The 20806-nt window shown below is 35.4% G+C and overlaps 1 protein-coding gene and 1 pseudogene across 1 annotated transcript in view; one reads left to right on the top strand and one right to left on the bottom strand.

Moving 5' to 3' along the window:
- LRP2 (LDL receptor related protein 2) overlaps window positions 1-20806 on the top strand; it is a 180840-nt gene that overhangs the window by 27762 nt on the left and 132272 nt on the right. The window contains exons 2-4 of the mRNA XM_039855815.1: window positions 5479-5586; window positions 6845-6967; window positions 12691-12807. Of these exons, the coding sequence (XP_039711749.1) occupies window positions 5479-5586; window positions 6845-6967; window positions 12691-12807 (348 nt within the window). The remainder of the gene's footprint in view (window positions 1-5478; window positions 5587-6844; window positions 6968-12690; window positions 12808-20806) is intronic.
- Window positions 6498-6616, bottom strand: LOC120597314 (uncharacterized; annotated as a pseudogene).

Genomic DNA, 20806 nt, shown 5'->3' with positions numbered 1-20806 from the left:
CCCTGAGGGAAGTTTATTAATATCCCTGAGGTTTAATCTGCCCTTCTATTAAGTAAGTACAAATCCCACTTCATAACATTTCCAAGAGGATCCTGTAGATGTGTATGAAGCTTTATATATTGTTTGACACACAGCAAGTGCTCAATAAATAGCAGCTATTGTTGTTGCATGGTTATTTAATTTATAATGTATAAATAAATTTGTAAGCTTTATAAAAAAGACATGTCTTAGCTTTCTTTGTTTCTTCCACAAACCCTAGAACAATATTTTACACATAATAGGTATGATTTTTTTAATGGTTTTAGTGAGTCTGACATCATATTCTTTTGGTCCTTTTTATTTTTAGATGCACTTAAGTGATGTGTGTACATGATTACTTATCATCTGGCTTTGTGAGTTTTGCCTCAGAGTCTTTGACTTCTTGAACCGTCTTCTTACTATTGTTTTGCTCTATGAAAACGTCAGGGCTTTGAAACAATAATTTGGAAAAAGTAGTCAACTGAAGAGTTTGTAAACTGAATTAAAAAAGAATTTTGGTCATCTCTTTGGCGATCTGTTAGAAAACTAGGTAGATAAAATATTGCACAGAAAGAGTAGTAGGTTGACTTGCTGTGTATGTCTTATTTCAGTTCCATTAATTGAGTCCTTGACTGTTCTACCAGTTGACATTAGGCAGAGCACGGTCTTCCATACAATTTGTTACCCTTGGCTGTCATGGCTGCAGTGTAAAGTTTTGGAAATAAGCAGGTGACTAAATCTTCAAAAGGGGAATGGACTTGCTAGGGTGGATAAGGTGTGAGAATTGTAGTGAACTGTCACCCACCTTATAAACATCAGATGTATGTCTATCAATACCAAGGGGAAAAAGTTTAAAAAATACAGGGAAATTAAGTAAAATTATACATGAATTAAGGAATTGCCTCTTAAATTTATTTGTTTCTTTGTGTTCAGTGAAGTAGGACTATTAAAACGTCGTGTAGTTTTACATGCTTTTAAAAAGAGCTCATGTACCTCCTCAGGTAGACCAAATGTCTGGCAGGACCTGCGCATGTTAAGATCTAGCAGGAAAATAGGATTTGCCATAGAAATTACCTAACTCTAGTAACTTTGGACAATGTTCCATTGGCTGTGACTTACTTTTCTCTTCTAAGAAGAGAGTTCATAAGCCAGAAAAGAAACTTACAAGGAAAGGATAAAAGAATGAGACTGTTATTAATACAACTCAATATGTTTCTCTCTCTCTCTTTTATAAACTTCTGGATAGTTCTCTTATTTTAAATTATTCCAGATTTTGTTTTTCTTTGTATGGATTTAAGATAGTAAACTCCAATTTAAAGTCTCATTATTTGCCCTGATGGTTTTATATATCTCTGATATAATATAATAATGATTCCAATAGATTGAATTTGACAGAAAGGAATCATTATATGGTGAATACGTGCTGTGTCCCAACTGTGCCCAGCGCTGTGCTAGAGGCTGTAAAGGATACAGAAGTGGTGGTCTCAATTCAGTGTTGTTCCCCATCCTGGAAAAACAAATGACTTATTCCCTCCTCTAGGCATTATCTGTTATTCTAATATCTGATCTTAATATATTTTAAGTCTAATACTTAGACCAGGGACCTTGGGATATGGTTATTTATGAAGAAAGGACTACTCTTGTTTTTCTCCAGCTTGGGACCCCGCAATGTTGAAAAATAAGTTTATCCTTATGTCTAATATATTTTTTTTAAAAAAGAGATTGACTCTTTTTTTGATTTTTCTACACTGCTTTTGATTGTTGCAAATTTTCCTAAGCCCAAGACTTTTTATGTGAAATGTTTGCTGCCAAATAGACTACCAGTCTCTAATTGAATTATGAGCATATGGTATGGATTCCATATTAGCCCAATTAATGAATTCAATTAATATCGATAGCAGTTTTAGAAGAAATCATATTTTAACATTCATTCTTGAGTTTGGTGGAATAACCTTTGTGTGTGTATATGTGTGTGTGAAAAGGAACATAGAGCAGTGGTCGAAATAGCACAGATGCTAGAATCAAAACTGTCAGATCCAAATCCTTGCTTTGCACATATTTGCTATTTGATATTGGGCAAGTTATTGAACTGCTCTGTACCTCAGTTTCTTTATTTATAAAATGTTCATAATAATTATATCTATCTCATGGGTTGTTATGAGAATTAAATGACTTAAAGTTGGCAAAGTGCTTAGAACAGTGCATGCCCTTTAAGCACCACATGTATTTTTTTTTTTTTTTTAAATCTTTGTACCATCTGTTTTGATTCTTGGGAAAGGCTAATGCTGAGAGGGTATGGTGTCCATTGGGTTCCAGTGGTTCCTTGTCAATAGCTGCCTAGTTCTTGACAAAAGATTTTTATTTCAGCATGCATTATGATGTTTTCTTCCTTGGTTTTTATTAGAGGAAAAATATTTTAAAGTTATGAAAGTTAATGATTGCAAAACTACCTCTTGGTTAAAACTGAAGTGGTTGAATATGGATATTTAGAGATCATTTGTTGAAAAAAGTTTTCATTTTGCTCTATTTAGATTTTTTCCCCATAAACTTTGTGTTTGGCTCCAGTGCGTGAAATCCATACTCCTCCTGTTCCCCTATTTTTTTTAGACTTCAAGTTATTAAACAATAAAGCTTAGATAATATTTAGTAACTTTTAGAGAGGTTGTGAATAAAGGCTACTTATTTGAAACAAAAACAGTCAAAATAAAGTGAATACAGACCAGTTGAAATCAGAGGCACCTGCAATGTTATCAGACCAGATCTAGACCAATTCACCAACAGTTTGTTTTTAAACAGCACATATTCTCTTTATTATAGAGTGAATGACAGGCTTCTGACACAGTGGACCATTTTGGTTGATTGCTAAGAGGCCACCTAGTAATGATAGAGTGTCAGTTTGATTTTTCTGGATAGATATTTCCAAACAATAGTCATGTGGGAGTTAGACATGGAAGTTAATGTTGAAAAGGTGAATTTGACAAATGAATTATCATGACTTGTTGATAAATTGAGTAAATTGGGTTTGATATCATACTTTAGATAACAGAATATTTAGGAGATCAAATGTGAAAAACACTAATTATGAAGAGTTACTTAATTGCAAATTTCCCCTCAGTCATATATATATATATATATATAAATATATATATATATAAATATTTATATATATATATATTTTTATGTGAATGCTTTTAAATAACTGGCTTCGAGGTGCTTTAAAAAATGACTTTTAGGTGTCTATTTGGTGTTCTTTTCATGATGTGTTTAACTTTGTGTTTTATCAAAAACCGTAAACCTTAAAATTTGGCTTGTTATAAAAGTTGCTTAATGAATAGCACTACATATATGTGTTTTCAAAACAGGCAATATTTTGTTCTGAGAATTTTCTTCTTGTATACTTAGTTTCTAAGTGTATGCTTCTCCCCCACCCCCATAGCAATATGAAGCTCTTTGAAAGTGGACTGACCTTTAGATTGTTATAATTTTTTAACCAGAAGTTATTAGATACTAAAGGAGACAAATGTACTAAACTTTCAAATGTAATATGTTGGATTACTAACAATAGACCTAATTGATAAAAGTGATTTAATATATGTTGTGTTAATAGCTAAACCTCCAAAGCCCCTAATCTCCCATGGAAATATTGCTTTGTAGAACAAAATCCAATGAGAAGTTCTGGGATTCCAGAGTGAATTTGTACATTCCTTTGGGGCATTTTTGCAAGGGAGGTTGTTGTGTTTTAAAGGTAGTTGATAAGAGACCTGCACCACCAACCCCAGACCTGCACCACCAACCACCATCATGCATTAGTCTATAGAAGGTATTTGGGTGTACGTATTCCTGTACCACTCGGTACCACCATTTAGCCAAGGGAAGTTTCTGACCATTTGCAGCATACATTATAAATCAGGATGTCACTACCAGACAATCAGATTTGAACATTCCATGAACAGAGTAGCCTATATCCCCTAGGAATAGATCGCTTAACTATGTTTATGTCATGCTGTTGATATGCCTGCATTTACACAAGTCATGATAACACATTGTTTATTTATTTTAGGAGTAGGTAATTGATCTGTATATTTACCTAATTTTGGGTTAATCAGGCAAAAATTGAAATGAGTAATTTAACATGATTGCCTAAATACATGGGGAAAAATACAATTATTATTCCAACCCCTAAATTACTTCTCTATTACCTTGGCTTTGTGAAAGAATAATTTTGAGTCTTCTCCAAGTTGGGCTGGTGTTGGCTGCTCTCTTTAAAAAATTTCCTGCTTGGCACATAGTGCATGGAGAGGTCACTGGTCAGATATCTGAGGGAAACTCAGAGGATTTCCAACTGCCAAATTAGTCCTCTGGGGAGAACCAGGAAAAATCAAATAATATATTAGTTCAATGAAATGAACTTGTTTAAGTTAAATTCTCTTTCTGGTATTGCTAGGGGATGGATAATCACTGCCACTTGAGAACGTGGCAACTTTTGGTGCCAAGTTTGTGTACTCTGGTTGGCTGCATAGATTATTTTGTTTTTTGGCTTATTTATTTATTTATTATTATTTTTTAATGCCTACAGCACCTGATATTCCTAGGTGGTCTCCCATCCAAGTATTAATCAGGCCCGACCCCACTTATGGCTTTTTTATTTTTAAAAAATATTTGTTTGCAGAGATGAGATTACAGACATGGCATCTTACAAATTTGTTAACAACAACAACGAAAAGAGCCAAAATATTGATATGAATCTAAGAATGAGAGACCATAAATTGTTGTTAATGATTTAGTAATAAGAAGGCACTTTAAGCAAAATACAGAATGGGAATTGAAAAAAGGGCAGTCAAGCAGATGAAAAGTTACTCATGATATTATCAATTGGAGATAACCACTGTTAACATTCTGGTCTTTCTATGCTTTTTTTCCTCCTCCATATGTAACTCTGTTATAGGTAAAATTCTGCATCCTTGCCACATTATATTGTATTTCTCCTAATCTTTAGTGGTTCTTCATAACCATTTTAATGAGTTCCTAATATGTCAATATGTAGATATAAGAAAATTTAATCCTTTTCCTATTATTGGACATTTAGGTGATTTACAGTTTCCTTTATTATCAATAATAAAGTGATAAAAAATCTTTAGCTCCTTAGGAAAAAGTACCTAGAAATAAACATACTAAGTTAAAAAATAAGCACTTAAAAAAAGCAACATACATGTTGTCAAACTGCTTTGCAGATTGGCTACATCAAGGTACACTCTATCATCTAGTGTATGAAAATGACCTTTTTTCCTGCAGTCCCCGAAACAGAACATAATAATTATACAAATGTTTTCTTAATTTTACAAAATGATATATATTCCTTTGAATAATATTTTGTTTTTATTAAAAATTTGTATTCCTGTGAAACATCTGTGTGGCATAATTTTTTTTTAAACTGGTTTTCTGTTGCTTGTGGGATTGCAGAATGTGACAGTGAGCATTTTCGCTGTGAAGATGGGCATTGTATTGCTGCATCCTGGAGGTGCGATGGGACCAAAGACTGCTTGGATGACTCTGATGAAATTGGCTGCCGTAAGTGAAGAGGGGCCAGGCTAAACTCTGTTTTTAGTAACATAAATGCTTCATAGTGATTTCAACTGTAACAAAGAGTTGTGTCTTTAGTGATAGATTCAGGATAATCTTTTGGGATCTGAATGGTTGAATGGAGAACTGATGGTATTAACAATTGTTTTACTTCCCTTGAGGAAGGGATTCAGTTCACATCAGTTTCTATCTTACCCTTAATCTCAGTTCTAAAAACTCTCATGTTATGTTTGATGCTGCTAGTCTAAACCACACTTTGAATAAGGGAATGGTTCTATCTATAGAGATATGATGATGCGCTATCTATTTGCTTCTTCTGGGCTCACTGAGTTCACTTTAGGTTAAAGACCAGGAGCAAACAGGCAAGAACAGTGTATTTTGGGATAAAGGAATAAATGAACAGCTATACCAACAACTTTTCAGAGATTATTATTATATTTCGGTGTCCTATGACAATGATCATAACAACAATACCAGTGACAATGGTGATAGCAACTCGCATTATATGGTACTTTTGCATACATCATTTAACTATTTTTTAATATCAAACCATGAAATAAGCATAGTCTCCATTTTATGATGCATACATTGAGGCTCAGAGAACCTGCCAAAGGTTCTAAAGCAAATAAATTGTGGAAATAATAATTATTTGACTCTAGGTCTTCTTTTTTAAATCTCATGGGTTTTCCAGTTCATTATGATGCTTTACTATTAGTTATTACAAAACATTTCAAATGATTTAATAATAACTCATGGTTAACTTTTACTTAAATTAAAATTTTAGTTTAATACTTTTTGTTATAACTTTGTATTTGTGTGTGTTTGGACTGTTCGTTTTATTCTCTGTATTTTCTTATATTCATTCATTCATTCATTCATTCATTCATTCATTCATTGAATGCCTACAGCACCTGATATACCTAGGTGGTCTCCCATCCAAGTACTAACCAGGCCTGACCCTGCTTAGCTTCCGAGATCAGACGGGACTGAGCATGTTCAGGATGGCATAGCCGTAGACTATTCTCTGTATTTTTGTATTGCTTTGAATCATCAGTTTGTTGCGATGCCATTGCTGAGAATACTTAACAGTGAACTTTGATTAGAGTCCACGGACTCTAGTATAGAATTATTATTTGCCATCGAATTATTGAGCAGAAGTTGATGTACATTCTTTTGAAATAAACATTGCTTATTGGTTAATAGGGTAGATGTTTGACATAATGAGGCCTTTTCTGGTTTGTTTTAGCTCCCCCTTCTTGCCAGTCGGGGTATTTCCAATGTCAGAGTAAAGAGCTATGCATCCCTAACTCCTGGGTGTGTGACGATGAGCAGGACTGTGAGGATGGCTCAGATGAACATCAGCATTGCCGTAAGTGTTTGTAGAAGAATTTCGTTTAGCTCCTTTGGACCTAAAATTTAACCTATTACAAGTACAAAACACAATGGGACGATTCTTTGTAAATGTTTAGTTGGGCCTTAAACAACAATGCAACGCACACCATCAATCTCACTCAGGTTGGATGATATTGAAAATATGAATGTGCTGGGGAATTATAAAATACCCCAGTGATTTGGAAATGGGATAGGTTTCCAGTCTTTAATTTAGGTTATGTTACTAAAGAAAGAAACAAAACATTTAATTGTATCTATAGGTGGGTTCTTCATTCATGTGGCTGGCATTTGGATGAGTCCTTTTGTTCCTGCAGTCAAAGCTTCCACCCCTTCTGCCCCAGTAAACTCTTCATTTCAATTAAGTGGAGCAAGTAGGTAGGTCTGTTAAAGGCATTTTTGGTGGTTACTTCAGTTATTGCTGCTATAGCCACCATCGGATGAGCTGCAATAAGAAAAAAAATAGTAGCAATGAAGTGGACCCTAGCAACTGCTGCATTCCTGGACATGGAGGAGGTTCAGGGCATTAACCTGAAAGAAACCCTTAAATTCTAATTTCTTTGGGATCAAACTGGAAAAGAGAGTTTTATTAGGCTTGAAAAAAATTTTGACTGAGAGAGTAATTTTGGGTTAATATAAGATGGCAACATGTGAAAAATGTCTATTATCTGTATCATTTCTTTGCTTTATTAAGGATATTTGTATAATTTAAAATCATTCTTTTATCAATGTGTGTGTTTTTGGCTGCAAAGAATGAAAACTACAACTTAAAGTTAAGCAAAAGGGAATTTATTATCTTGTATAATAAGCCCAAAAGCAAGGTTGTTCTAGGATTGATTAATTCTCGGCTCAATAACATTATTTGATTTTCTCCCACTTTTTTTTTTTGCTCTGCTATTTTTAGCAGAGCAAAAAAATTTGCTTTTCGTGATTACATGAGAGTTGCAGAAGTCTCAAAATTTACATCACCCTAATTTAACTTTCAGTGTCTAGAAGAGAGAACATCAACATTCTTTCTCTGTGTTCATTTGTTCTTTCCTGTCTGTCGTTCATTCATTCCTTCCTTCTTTCCTTCCTTCCTTCCTTTTTCTTTCTTATGACAAACCTTCCTCTCCCCTACAAAAAACAAACTTCAAAAGTTTTCAGCAAGTCTGAGTTGGATCAAAGTGGAAGTTACAGAGAAGATGTTAGGCTACAGTGAACCACCTCAGACAATGCCAGGCCTTAGGGGTCCAATTCTGATTGCTGTGTGCCATTCACCTTTGAGCCTCTCCACATTCTGCTTCATTAAATGCACATCCCACAAATCACAGACATTTATCATCTCTCTGAGCTAGTTTTAAGATGACAGCTAAGATCCTGTTGGCTTTTTCACATAGTCATTGTCCACAAAGATCAAAGAAGAAACAGATATTTTTGATGGCTACTTCACATGGGAACTTGTTTAGCCGTTAGATGACTAGCAATGGAGATTCCATGGCCTTCAGTAGGTCCTGGATGTATTTAGAAAAAATTGGAATTTAGCCCAGGACTTTTGAATCTAGCATTGAGTGTGAACTTTTTTCAGTTGGGCCACTAGATGCCAAGGGTCTTTTGAGCAAGAGAATAGAAATTCTTAAAATACCCATGAGTTCGACTTTGGTTTAAACCTAAAAGGAAGACTGTATAATTAAACAACCTGTTAGGGCTTGTCAGTGTTGATCATGGGTTTTGCCAGCAACAAAGGGGATGGTGATCCTGGGGGCAAAGTCATTAAGGGGAAACCGGTAAAACGATGTAAGGCTGTGGAGGTTGTTGGTGGTGACAAATGGCAGTCCTGAGGAAGGCATGGAGCTAATCGAGACCAAACAGGAGCATATCAAGATCAGGTCCAGTTATGTGTCAGGATTTAGTGTGGAGTAGCAAAAGGGGACTATGAGATCTGAAAGAGGGAGATGGGGATGGTAGTTCAGAAGTACTGAAGAAAGGAAGGAAAAATGCCAGGCATAGAAGAGAGCAGGAAAAAAATCCTTGTTTCTAGGAAGTCAGTGTGATTATTCTCCGGCTAGCCTCTTGAAGGTCCTAGGAGAAAGATAGGGTACCCTGCAGATAGCAGATTTTTGGTGGGGCTAGATCATGAATCTCTGAAGAACAGTGACTATGTTTTATTCAGCTTGCATCCCTAAGACCTGGCATTCTGTCTGGAAGATAGAAGGTTTTTGATAAATAGCTACTGAATGAATGAATAGTTTATTTTTATCTTTTGGCGAGATATGCCATTTTGGTTCCTACTTTTGCTTTCCATGCAGAGTAGGAAGAAAATTGAGCTGTAGATTGTGATACAATGTATGGTGGATGACCTCTTGGTAACAATACTTTACAGAGGGGATGGGAACTACTAAGGGCAACTGCTTGGGGAAAGAGATTGGAGATAACTTGATAACAGTAATTTATGAGCAATGTTACATACCGTTTTAAATGAGTATGGATTGTGTAAGGCAATTCTTGCATTTTTTTAACAATATAAAATTCTTTATTAGATATCTTTTAACTGCAGACAAAATATGCCAATACTATGTTTACTAAGTTCTCACCAGAGAGCTCCTGATTGTCAAATAGAGTGGGCACTTTTTCCTCCTCATCAGAGTGGGTGGACTTTTTTCTATTGCACTTGACTTTGATGATCACTCCTCCTTCTTGACACTATACCTTGTCCTCCATGACTCCCCACTGTCCTGGCTCTCTCCTTAACCGCTCTGATCATTCCATTTTGTTTTCTTCTTCTACCCAGTCCTTGAATATTGATGTTGCTCAGAGTCACTCCATATTCTCTCCCAGGATAATTTCAACCATTCTGATGATCTCAATAACCCTCTGTGGGCTGATAATATACAAATCTGTGCTTAGGACCCAGGTTTCTAGCCCACACTTCAGTCTCGAAAGCTCCCTTTCGGATATCTCCAATGTGCCTCAAACTCAAGGTATCCCAACTAGAATTGATCATCTTCTCCCAGGAACTGTCTTTTTCCTTCTATATTTGCTGGTCTATATGCGTTATCTTTATTTTAGAAGCAAAGTTAACTCACTGTAAGGTACTAGCAGAAAATACAAAATTGGTATCAAACTATTAGAAATAGGCAGACTGGAGCTGTTTTCCTTACTAATCTAGAATTTCATGAAACTTGTTTCATAATGAAAGCATTTCATTAGATGAAAAAGAAAGATGGTTATAGGTGACGTTAAGATGTAATCGATTAGCATGAAAAGGATATTACAATCCCCTGGGCACCCAAGCCAGAAACTTGGAAGTTATTCTTGATTCTTTTCTCTCTTTCACAGTTCATATTTAATAATTCCTGCCTGATTTGCTTTATAAACATCTCTAAACTTAATCTCCTTCCCATTTATGCTACCACTGTCAACATCTCTCATCTGGGTGACTACAGCAGCCTCTGGACTGGCCTCCCTGCCTCCAGTCCTGTGTTTCCTCAGGTTCTCGGTGACACTGATGCTGGAAAGTTCTAACTAAAACCCCTTGATAACTATCTGTCACCTCAAAGAGAAAGCTCCAACTCTGTAGCACAGTGTACAGTGGCCTTTAAGAGGTGACCATTGCTTATTTTTCCATGTCTATCACTTGCCATTCCTGCCTTGAAATGTCTTTATGGGGCCATAGCAGTGTTTGTAGTTCCCTTGGGCATACCATGCAGAGTCCCCTGCTTTTGCCTCTGTGTGCACTGCCTAAATGCTCATTGCTAGCTGGTCCTTCCTTCCTTTTGGCCTATTTGCTGCTTCTCCTAAAGACCCAGGTGAGGTATTTCTCCTCGTGGAAGCTGTCCTTGTGCATGTTCCCATCCCAGAGCGAATTAGGCACACTTCCCTGATGCTTTTATAATTAGTTGTGCACTGATAATTCATCATTGTTTTCTAATTATTTCTTGAAGTCTCCCCCAAGAAAACTATGAGTTCTTTGAGGGTAGGGATTGTGCTTTATTCATCTTTATATTCTCATTGTTTGTGTACTTTGTGGCATATAATAGGCCCTCAATAGATGTTTGTGTAATAAGGAATAAGTGAATCCAGGCGTTAGATTGGTTGATGGAACTACATAATTTTAATTTGCCGTTTCTCTATGTTTGAATGAACTTTTGATTGCTTCCTTATGAATCCTTTAAAATGTTAAGCACAAAATATAGAATGATTTGGGCTTGAGTTTAAGAAGAAAGCCATGATAATTAAAATAATTTTGGTCCTTGATGTAGTTTTTCTTCATATTTTGTTTAAGACTACTCATCATTTGCCTTTTCAGGAAAAAAAGAAAGCTTTGTAATTTTATATGGAAATTGGCAATACATACTTAAATATGTTATATGGGAATTTATATACTACCACTCGAGGTGTTGGAGGTGTTAATCTTTTTATTATTCACATGAAATTGTGCCTATGTCATGCACAGAATTCAGACATTTTTAAATGACTTCTAGAAAATGTGATCTATTCTACTTTTAGTAATAGAAGTAAAATTTACCCACAGATACAAGGTACTAGAAGATATGAAATCATACTGTCAAAGTGTCAGAAATAGGCTGACTGGAAAAGTTTTGTTTGCTATTCAAGAATTACGTGACACATTCATAATAAAACCATTTTATTAAACAGAAAGAGGAAACAAGATGACAAATATAATCCATTAAGGGTAGTAATTATCATTAATTTTTTTTACATCTTATTTATCACATGGTAATCTTAATATGTTTGAATTTTCAAGTATGCACTCTAAAACTGTTATTGTTCATTCGTTTTTTAGAAAAATTTTTGGTAAGTTTTGATGGCACATCCCTTAACAGCTATATAATTTTATTGAAAAACCAAATTTTGCTGAATTTAAGTATCTGTACTATACAGAAGCATACAAAACTAAAAATTCAGGGAAAAACTTTTTTCTTCCATTTGATTATATTATTTGTTTAGCAGATTGCATTTTCCCCAAATGCTTTTCTTTTTATGTGGGCAATTAAAAAAAGTCTCATAATTCCTGTCTCAGACTTATAGAATAGCTTTCATATGATGCTTGAGACATCAATTCATTTGGTTTTATATGTTTTATCCAAAGGCAAATTTGATAAACTGACGTCTTGCTTTCATTTACCCTAATCAACATAAGATAAAATTAAGCTGGTTTAAAATTTTTCTCTTCTGTTTATAAAACTGTCAAATGATCAATGTAGAAAGTTTATATTATGGAGAAAATTCTAAAGAAAAAAATAAAATCACCCATATTCTTACCACTCAGAAATAACCAGTGTTAACTCTTTGTCATATTTCCTTCTGGTTTAAACAGGATTTCAATGAGGAGGACCTTACCAATCCTTGATTAGTATCTATAACTACAAAATTCTTATTTCATTCATCCTCTTTATTATACAGTTTTTAAATCTGTATTGTGTTTTCAATACACGTTGACAAAATAATTATCTATACTAACACATTTGAATGTCGATATGATTCTATGGACATTTTGTTAGTATCCTGAAATAATACCTTGTATTGTAAGCTTCCTCCCTTGAGGTAGCTGGGTGCTTTATCTTGTGACCCTATGAACTTTACGTTCAGGATACGCTCTACTTGCTTTTCTGATATCCTCATTCATATTTGGTAAATGTCAATGGATTGGTGTGTGTCTGGCAGTAATTATAAAGTAATATTTTTTTCCCCCCTTCACAGCCGGGAGAACATGCTCAAGCCATCAGATGACATGCTCCAGTGGTGAATGTATCCCAAATGAATACAGGTGCGACCACGTCAGAGACTGCTCAGATGGAACTGACGAGAAAGACTGCCGTGAGTCCCTTTCAGTCTTTGCACTACATTTGGTTTCGCCTTCGTCCCTTTGGCATTTTAATCAATTTGTTAGATTTGTTGATGGACAGAAATGTCTACAACATGCCTCTTGTTACTGAAATCTCTTGGCAGATTCTTTTGTGGATTAGAGGTGATGTTCTGATAGGAGTCTATTTTTAACAAGACATTCTAACTGTATGCTGCCTTAGGACATCAATTTTTTGTATTTTTTGAAATAAGAAACTTTTAACATTAACACAGAACCCTGAAAAGTCATTGAATACATTGAGCACAAAGTCCTGTTTGGTCAATTCTAACTTTTATTATATTAACTATAGTAAAGTTCTAGGTCAAATTTCTCATTAGTTTTTGTGTTGTTATGGACTCAAAATTTTTTTTTTTTAGATTACTTTTGGAAAAGTGTTACATTTTGAAAATGGCTTTCCCTGTAATGTCAACATACTATATTGGTTTGTAATCGATCACCACAAGATCAGGCATACAAATCACAATATTCTGTGTATAATGTTTAAATATTACCATAACCAAAATTAGAGAGTGCAGTCATGGTGCATGATGTACTTCTTACAAATAAGTAATCTGCCTCTCTTGAGGTTTACATAGAATTGTTAGCCTACAATAATACAGGAATTATTCTACTGTGTCAGTCCTATGGTCCATTGAACTCTGTCTTTAGTCTCAAACATACCTAGTTTCTCATAAAAGCCCTCATTAGTCTGTCATTTCTGAATTCGTTCAGAACTTCCTCAAGTTTTTATACCTTTTTTTCTTGTATATCTTTTAGTATAGTGCATTTTATAAATCTACTATGTGCTTCCATTTTTTATTATTAAGGTACTTCCTTTCTTTTGCTCTCAAGTTTATGTTTCCAACTTTAAAGAGTTACTTTAATATTCCAATATTCTGATAATTAATGGATGGATTTTGTGTACTTTAGAAACCTTGATCATCAACTCCTTGGTTATCATGTCTCCATCTAAGATTTAAATATTAGTCTATTCTCATGGGATACTTCCTGGATTGTTTGATTATTTTGATTTAAGTTTAGTTTTCTAGCCTGTCCCTAAAGTCCTTCCTTTGGTCCAAATGGTATATTTTATGATTTTGGATAAAAGAATTATCTTCTGTCTATTTTGCTACACTTCCAAATATGGTACCGCGTCTAGGGTAAGAGCTAACATAAACTAGTTATGCGCAAATCGTTCCTATTTACTGTACTGTTCAAGCTGTACTCTTAATGGAAGAAATACTTGTATATGTGGCCAAACAGGCCCAGATTCATGCTGCATCCACACTCTCATCTTATGGTACATTTTTTAAAAAACCACACTTTCCTTCCAATGCTTTCTTTCCTTGTATGTTGTTATTCTTTGAGATGAGTCTGTGCTATTTGTCTTTGTATTGCTATTTCCTAGCAGAGTTTCTGGTACAGTTCTGTTGTGGTATCATTTCCAACTTAAATACTCACTTTTGAGAGAGATTATGTTGCCTCTTGTTTGAGTATACTTTCACTTTGGACATTTTGCGGAGAATTTAAACTCCACACTGGCAATTTTAGTGATGGTAGGGTGTATCTGGGTGTCACAAAATAGCAAATCCATGAGTCAATACTCTTCCTTTTTGTCAAGCAAACAGTAGATGCTTTATTGAGGCAAGTGAAGAAAATATTTCGATTAATAATAATGATAAATTATATACAGTTATGCTGCTTAATGAAGGGGATATGTTCTGAGAAATGTGTCCTTAGGTGATTTTGTCATTGTGCGAACATTATAGAGTGCACTTACACAAACCTAGATGGTACAGCCTAGTCTATATCTAGGCTATATGGTATAGCTTATTATTACTCCTAGGCTACAAGCCTGTACAGCATATCACTGTGCAAACAACACAAGATTAACTCAAGCACAAGAGAAAATGATGTAATCAAGAGATGCAGTAAATGCTAGATGCATGAGACAGCTGGCAACACAACACAGCATACTGTTTTACAGCAAACTTTTTTTAATAAGTAGGAAGAGTACATTCTAAAACAATAATAAAAAATATAGTATAGTAAGTACACGAGCCAGTAACATAACCATTTATTATCATTATCAAGTAGTACGTACTATTCATAATTATATGTGCTATACTTTTATATGACTGGCAATGCTGTAGGTTTGTGTACACCAGCATCACCACAAATACATGAGTAATGTGTGCTATGACTTTAGGATGGCTACAGTGTCACTAAGCAATAGGAATTTTTCAGCTCCATTATAATTGCATAAGACCACCATCGTATATGCGGTCAGTCCATTGTTGACCAAAACGTCCTTCTGTGGCACATAATTATATTACATTTTGCAGTATTTTGTAAACTTCAAAGTGTTATATAAATTCCAGTTATTATTATTAGGTTTCTCAGTGAGGACAATAGGGCAGGTATATATACTTATACTCTCTTATGAATAAAGAATCTAAAACTGCAAAGAGTAGAGCATCTTGTTCAAGGTTGTACGATGCGTGGCAGAGCTAGTCTCAACCTGTCTTCTGGTTCCAAGTTTGGTGACGGTTCTTCATGAAGGACTTTATTTACAGAAGGAGAAAGTCCTACCTTGTGCAAGTTTAAGAGAGAACCAGAGGCCTGTGCCACCAGCCAACAGTCTGAGTCTTTTCCCCTTATTTGCAAGTGGATAAAAATGAGTGCTTTATTGCAAATGCAATGGGACTGAAGGAAATGTTACTTCAGGGAAAATAAAAAGCAACCGAAACAGACTGTTTGGATTTATTCCATGTGAACACCCTACAGCCAAGTCTAAAGTCACCAGTACAACTGCCTGACGACTTTGCCAATGGACCTTCCAGAAAAAAGCTGGCAGGGCACGAACATGCAAGTAGCTGTTATAGAAAAGAATGAAGGAAAGGAAGTGGGCTTTATAAAATATCTGGGCAGGAGTTTTTAATCAAGTTTTTGTTTGTTTGTTTTTTAAGTACATGTAACTGGCGAAACAAGGATTTGTTAAGGAAACAGAACCAGAGTTATAGCTCATTGTTTCTGGAATTATACAAATCATGAAACCCTTCAGGGATCATGGCCCTAAAATCTCACACATGCAGGAAGGTTTTACAATGAGGTACTCTTTTATTTCTCTCTACCTTGTTTATTTATTGTTTTGTGTTATTTATGGAGGAGTGTAAAAAGTCTACCAAATCAGAGGAAATTAAGAAAAGAATCTTCATATTTCCTTGTTAGTGCTTTGATCTTCTGGCCCTAGCCAGATTTGTACAGGAAGGAAATGAATGGCCTGGATCAAAGTCTTTAGAAAGTGCCAGTATAGGGGGCAGGATTGGCCTCATTTTGTTTTCCGTCTTTGTTTGGAGCTCTTGTGGGAAGTGGGAAAAGGAACTGCCATTCACTGAGCACTGATCACTATCTTATGCAATTTTTACATTAATATTACAAGGTGTAGGTGTGATGACCATCTCCACTTTACAGAGATTGTAGAGATTGTCAAGAAGCAAGGGTGGAAGAGCCAGGATTTTAACTTAGGTCTAAACCCTATCTATGCCTGTGCTCTCAGAATACTTTTTTGAAATAGAAGATTACAAAGTATTTTTGCCTAAAGGTTAGTTAGCTATTTTATTATTTAAAAAAAATATTTTTTAGAGCTTTTTATTATTGAAGGTTTCAAACATAATCAAAAGCAAAGTGAATTGTATAACAAATCTCTTTGTACTCATCATTATTATATCAATTATCAACTCATAGCTAATTTTGTCTTAACCATATCTCTTTATTCTTCTCCCCATTATTTTGAAGCAGTTTTCAGACATCATATAAGAACTAAAACATAACCATAATCTCATGGTCACACCTAAAAGTTGACAACTGTTTTTCAAAATAATCAGATATTCAGTTAGTTCTTTAAATTCCTCAGTTGTCTTGTTATTATTTTTTACAGCATGATTATGTGAATCAAAATCCAAATAAAATCTGTATGTTGGAATTAGTTGCTGTCTTTTAATTTATAGGTTTGCCTCCAATTTCTGTTTTTTACTCCTTGCAATTTATTTGTTGAAAAAACCACGTCTGTTGTCCTGGAGTTTCTCACAGCCTGGGTTTTGCTTACTGCATCCCCTGATGTCCTTTAAAATGTCCCCTGTGTCACCAGGGTGGGGTTGGTAGCTAGATCTGGAACAGGGTTCTCAACCTTGTCACTAATAACATTTGGGGCCAGATGATTTTTTAATTGTGTGGAGCTGTCTTGTGCATTGTAGAATGTCTAACAGTAGTCCTGGCCTCTATCCACTAGAAGCCAGTAGCACCTTCCAGTTGTGACAATCAAAAATGTCCCTAGACAATGTGAAATGTCATCTAAGAGCAAAATGTCCTTTCTTTCCCTGCTCCGGTTCAGAATAGCACAAGTATAGAAGCTTGAACAGGTGATGCAAGGATTTTTTTTTTCTGTATTTGCGAGGGCAACATACTTTATATTTCCAGTAGGAGACATATAATATCTGTCTCTCTCTTTGTGATGTTAGCAGCCATTGATCTTTGTTGAGATCCATTTAGTTTTAGAGGTACTTAGCTATTTTGAATGTCACCGTAGGGATATAGCAGTTGTTTCTTAGTCGTTTTAAATTAGAATGTTCTCACATGATCAAAGAATAAGTGAGGCTTGGCTGGAAATAATTTTTGCAAGACATAACACTTTATTCTACTCTGTAGTCATGATGCATAAGAATCAATACTGTGGAAAAACTTTGAATCAGCCTATGAATATGACTTTATTTTTCTATTTCTCAGAGGTAAGGTTTTCTATAGGAACTGGTCTTAACACATTAAGCACCTAGAAACCTCTTAAATATATTAAGGGATATTGGAAAAGCACCAAAGGACTAATTCTTTACCCCAAATATTCAAAAGTATCAGGAAGTTTGCCTCTGTGTTCATAGTCTTGCCTGTCAGATCAGACTCCTAGGTCATAGTCTCTATCCTTTCAATCTTAATAAGATCAAGACATAGAGCTCCAAGACAGAGCACCTTGTATCCATTCCAGGCATTCCTTTTATGGAACAAAGAGTGGTGTGTAAGAGTTCTCTCAGGGAGACAGAGAGAGGAGGGGAGGTAAGAGAATGGGTGAGATGGTGAGGAAGGCAAGAGTATAAGCCTCCAATAAAAAGATTATCCTCGAAATAAATTTGGTGTAGTACAAAAGTTTCTCATTGTATTTGGTCTTTTGTCTGCTATATTCCTTTATGCATAAGGTATTTCTGGTTATTCCACTGTTTGAGAACTAAGTATGAATATGTATACATATTAAAAGCTGTGAAAGAGGTAAAAGCTCATTTTCCCCTAAGTTATTTTGCTCTTCAATCTGGCCATCTGTAAAATGGCACCTGATATTAAACAAGTTCTCAATTTTTTTTTTAAGGAACAGAGAGATTCAAAACTGCAGTCCATTTTACTTCTAATGGGATTAGCATCAAGGAAAACCACTCATGCAGAGTCTAAGATAAACATCAGAACAAGGCAGCAATTATGGGTCATTTAATTAATATATTGCAGTGACTTTCGGTTGCTCCAAAATAGTACATTTCCCCCCTAGTTAAGTAAACAGATTATTTTGTTTTTTATCAAATATCATATTAGAATGATTTTGGTGTGAGTAAAACTATTGCTAATTATCACTGGTTTGCAGCACTCTTTTGTTACTTAGGAATGCCAAAGAAAGGGTAAAATCCCTGTTACAATGAAGGCTTTCTTGCTGGTAATCAGCAGTATTTGGTCTGCCTGCAACTGGGGCTGCTTTGTCCCTGAAAGTTTATTTCTATTGACTTTCTGTTCTTTAGAACTTAAACATTTTCCTTTTAGTATCTAATTGCTGAAACCCTACCTGGTGGAACAGTTGGAGAGAGATAGAGAGGATGGTTAAAGTCATTCTGTGGACTTTGATGGCATGTGAAAAACATGTTCTTCAAACTCTTTTCCACATGTAAGCTGCCCAATGAGTCTTGCTCTTACTCTCCTCTCTCTACTTGAGGTGAGAAAGCAGAAGCAGAGAGACTGGCCCCATCTTACATATCACATTGCAGATGTATCTTTTTAGCATTCTTACAGTTGACATAGGATTCAGAGTCCCAAAACCTTGAGGTAGGAGAACAAATTTTTAGTCTCCATCATTCAAGCACATAGTAAATATCTCCCACCTAAGATCCCTCTCAGCTGTTGCCCAATTCCTCTGCTCCCTTTTACAACCAAGTTACACAGAGTTGTCTTTAATCACTGCCTCTGTTTCCTCTCTTCCTTTCCTTCTTGAACTCACCGAAAAGTCCAATGCCACCAGTCTCCTGAGAACATTCTTGGCAATGCCACCCAACTCCTTCTGCTAAACCTAATGGTTCTTACTCAAATATAACCTTATCAGAGAGCTACTCCTCACTGTTGCTCTTTATCATTTTACCCTGCTACATTTCCGTAACATTTTTTAATGTTTAAGAATGTTTAATCTCTTTTTGACATTCAATACTGTATTAGTTTCAGGTGTACAGCATAGTGGTTAGACTTTTATAGAATATATAAAGCGATTTCCGATTAGTCTAGTAGCCTCAACACCATTCATAGTTATAATATTATTGACTATATTCTCTCTATAACATTTTTTTCTATGTGACATTTATTTTAATGTCTGTCCTTCCACTCTCCCAAATAAAATGTAAGTTCCATGATAGTAGAGACTTTATGAAGTTTAGCACTTTATCTCTAGCACCTATAGAGGTGTGCAATAATTATTCATTGAATGAAATATTTTTTAAAAAGCTGTAGGAGTTTCTACTTCACTTGTAATTTTGCTTATTCCCTTATCTAGTTCTTAGCACAGTATCTAGAATGGTGGATTTCAATAAATATATGTTGCAGAATACAATTCTAACTAAGAAGAAGGTAGCACTCTGTAGGATAACTGGCTTCTAGCATACTGACATTCACTCTGTAATGATTTGCTGATGAGTACCCAATTATCTGGGGCCAGGTTCCCAGCAGGGGGACTGGACCATACCACTTTTAGTTGTGATTTGATAGTGGCCAGTCTCATAATTCTGGGAGCAGCTAGTCTTCCTGTCTCTTTGGTTAGACTTTGCCTGTTTGTTCTGCCCAGATGAGTCACTTAGGATAATCGTAAGGAAGAGATAGGAATGGGAGCAAGGTGCTGTGTGGCCCTGAGTGAAAACATATAGCCCTGTAACTCCTTCTGTGTAGAGCCAGTACCACTAAATCTGATGCACATTATATACATTTGATCACTTGTGAGAAACCATCTTACTTCTTCACACTATTTTTTATAGCATTTGATGCACAATTTTCTATCTTGTTTCTCACAAACTCCTTCCTATATTAAGGCTCATGTGAGATTTTTATTATTTTTAAGAATTTGGAACCATGTCAGTCTTTACCTTCTATGCAGATTTTGGCGATAGTTCTGTGAACAATAAGAAAGAGGCACTGTAGATCCAAAATCTTTAGAGCAGACCCCCTCGAGTACATTTCTAATTTAGGTCTTAGATCAGATCAGTGTGGATAGCGACCAGATAGGGATTTAGGACTTAAGACCCAGTAGTTCAAAGAGAGTAGGGTAAGGAAAACAAGATAACTTAATGTGTTTCCCTTTTTGGCTTTAGTTTCCTGAAAGCTGCTCAGACTAAACTCAATGTCAGTCCAATTCTACCAGCCCTTGGGATGATTATATTTGCTTTCTCTTTCCAAGGTGCTGAATTGCTATTTCCATTTTACAAATCTTATTGTGTATATGCTATTTTTGAAAAGAAGCATAAAATGCCTTTCTGTTCTTCTGTATATTACTGCACTCCCTAGGTGCTAGTCTGTGATGGCAGTCACTTCAAGGACTTGAATTTGACTAGGGCGGGTGTCGGGAACGGAGACGGGGGGCTCTCCTTCTACTTTGTGTGGGTTTTTTTTTTGGTATTGACCCCTCTT

Source organism: Pteropus medius, unplaced genomic scaffold (genome assembly GCF_902729225.1).
Source record: "Pteropus medius unplaced genomic scaffold, Ma_sr-lr_union100, whole genome shotgun sequence".
Lineage (NCBI taxonomy): Eukaryota > Metazoa > Chordata > Mammalia > Chiroptera > Pteropodidae > Pteropus > Pteropus medius.
The sequence above is the reverse complement of the archived record's forward strand: the minus strand, read 5'-3'. Positions and strand labels throughout refer to the sequence as shown.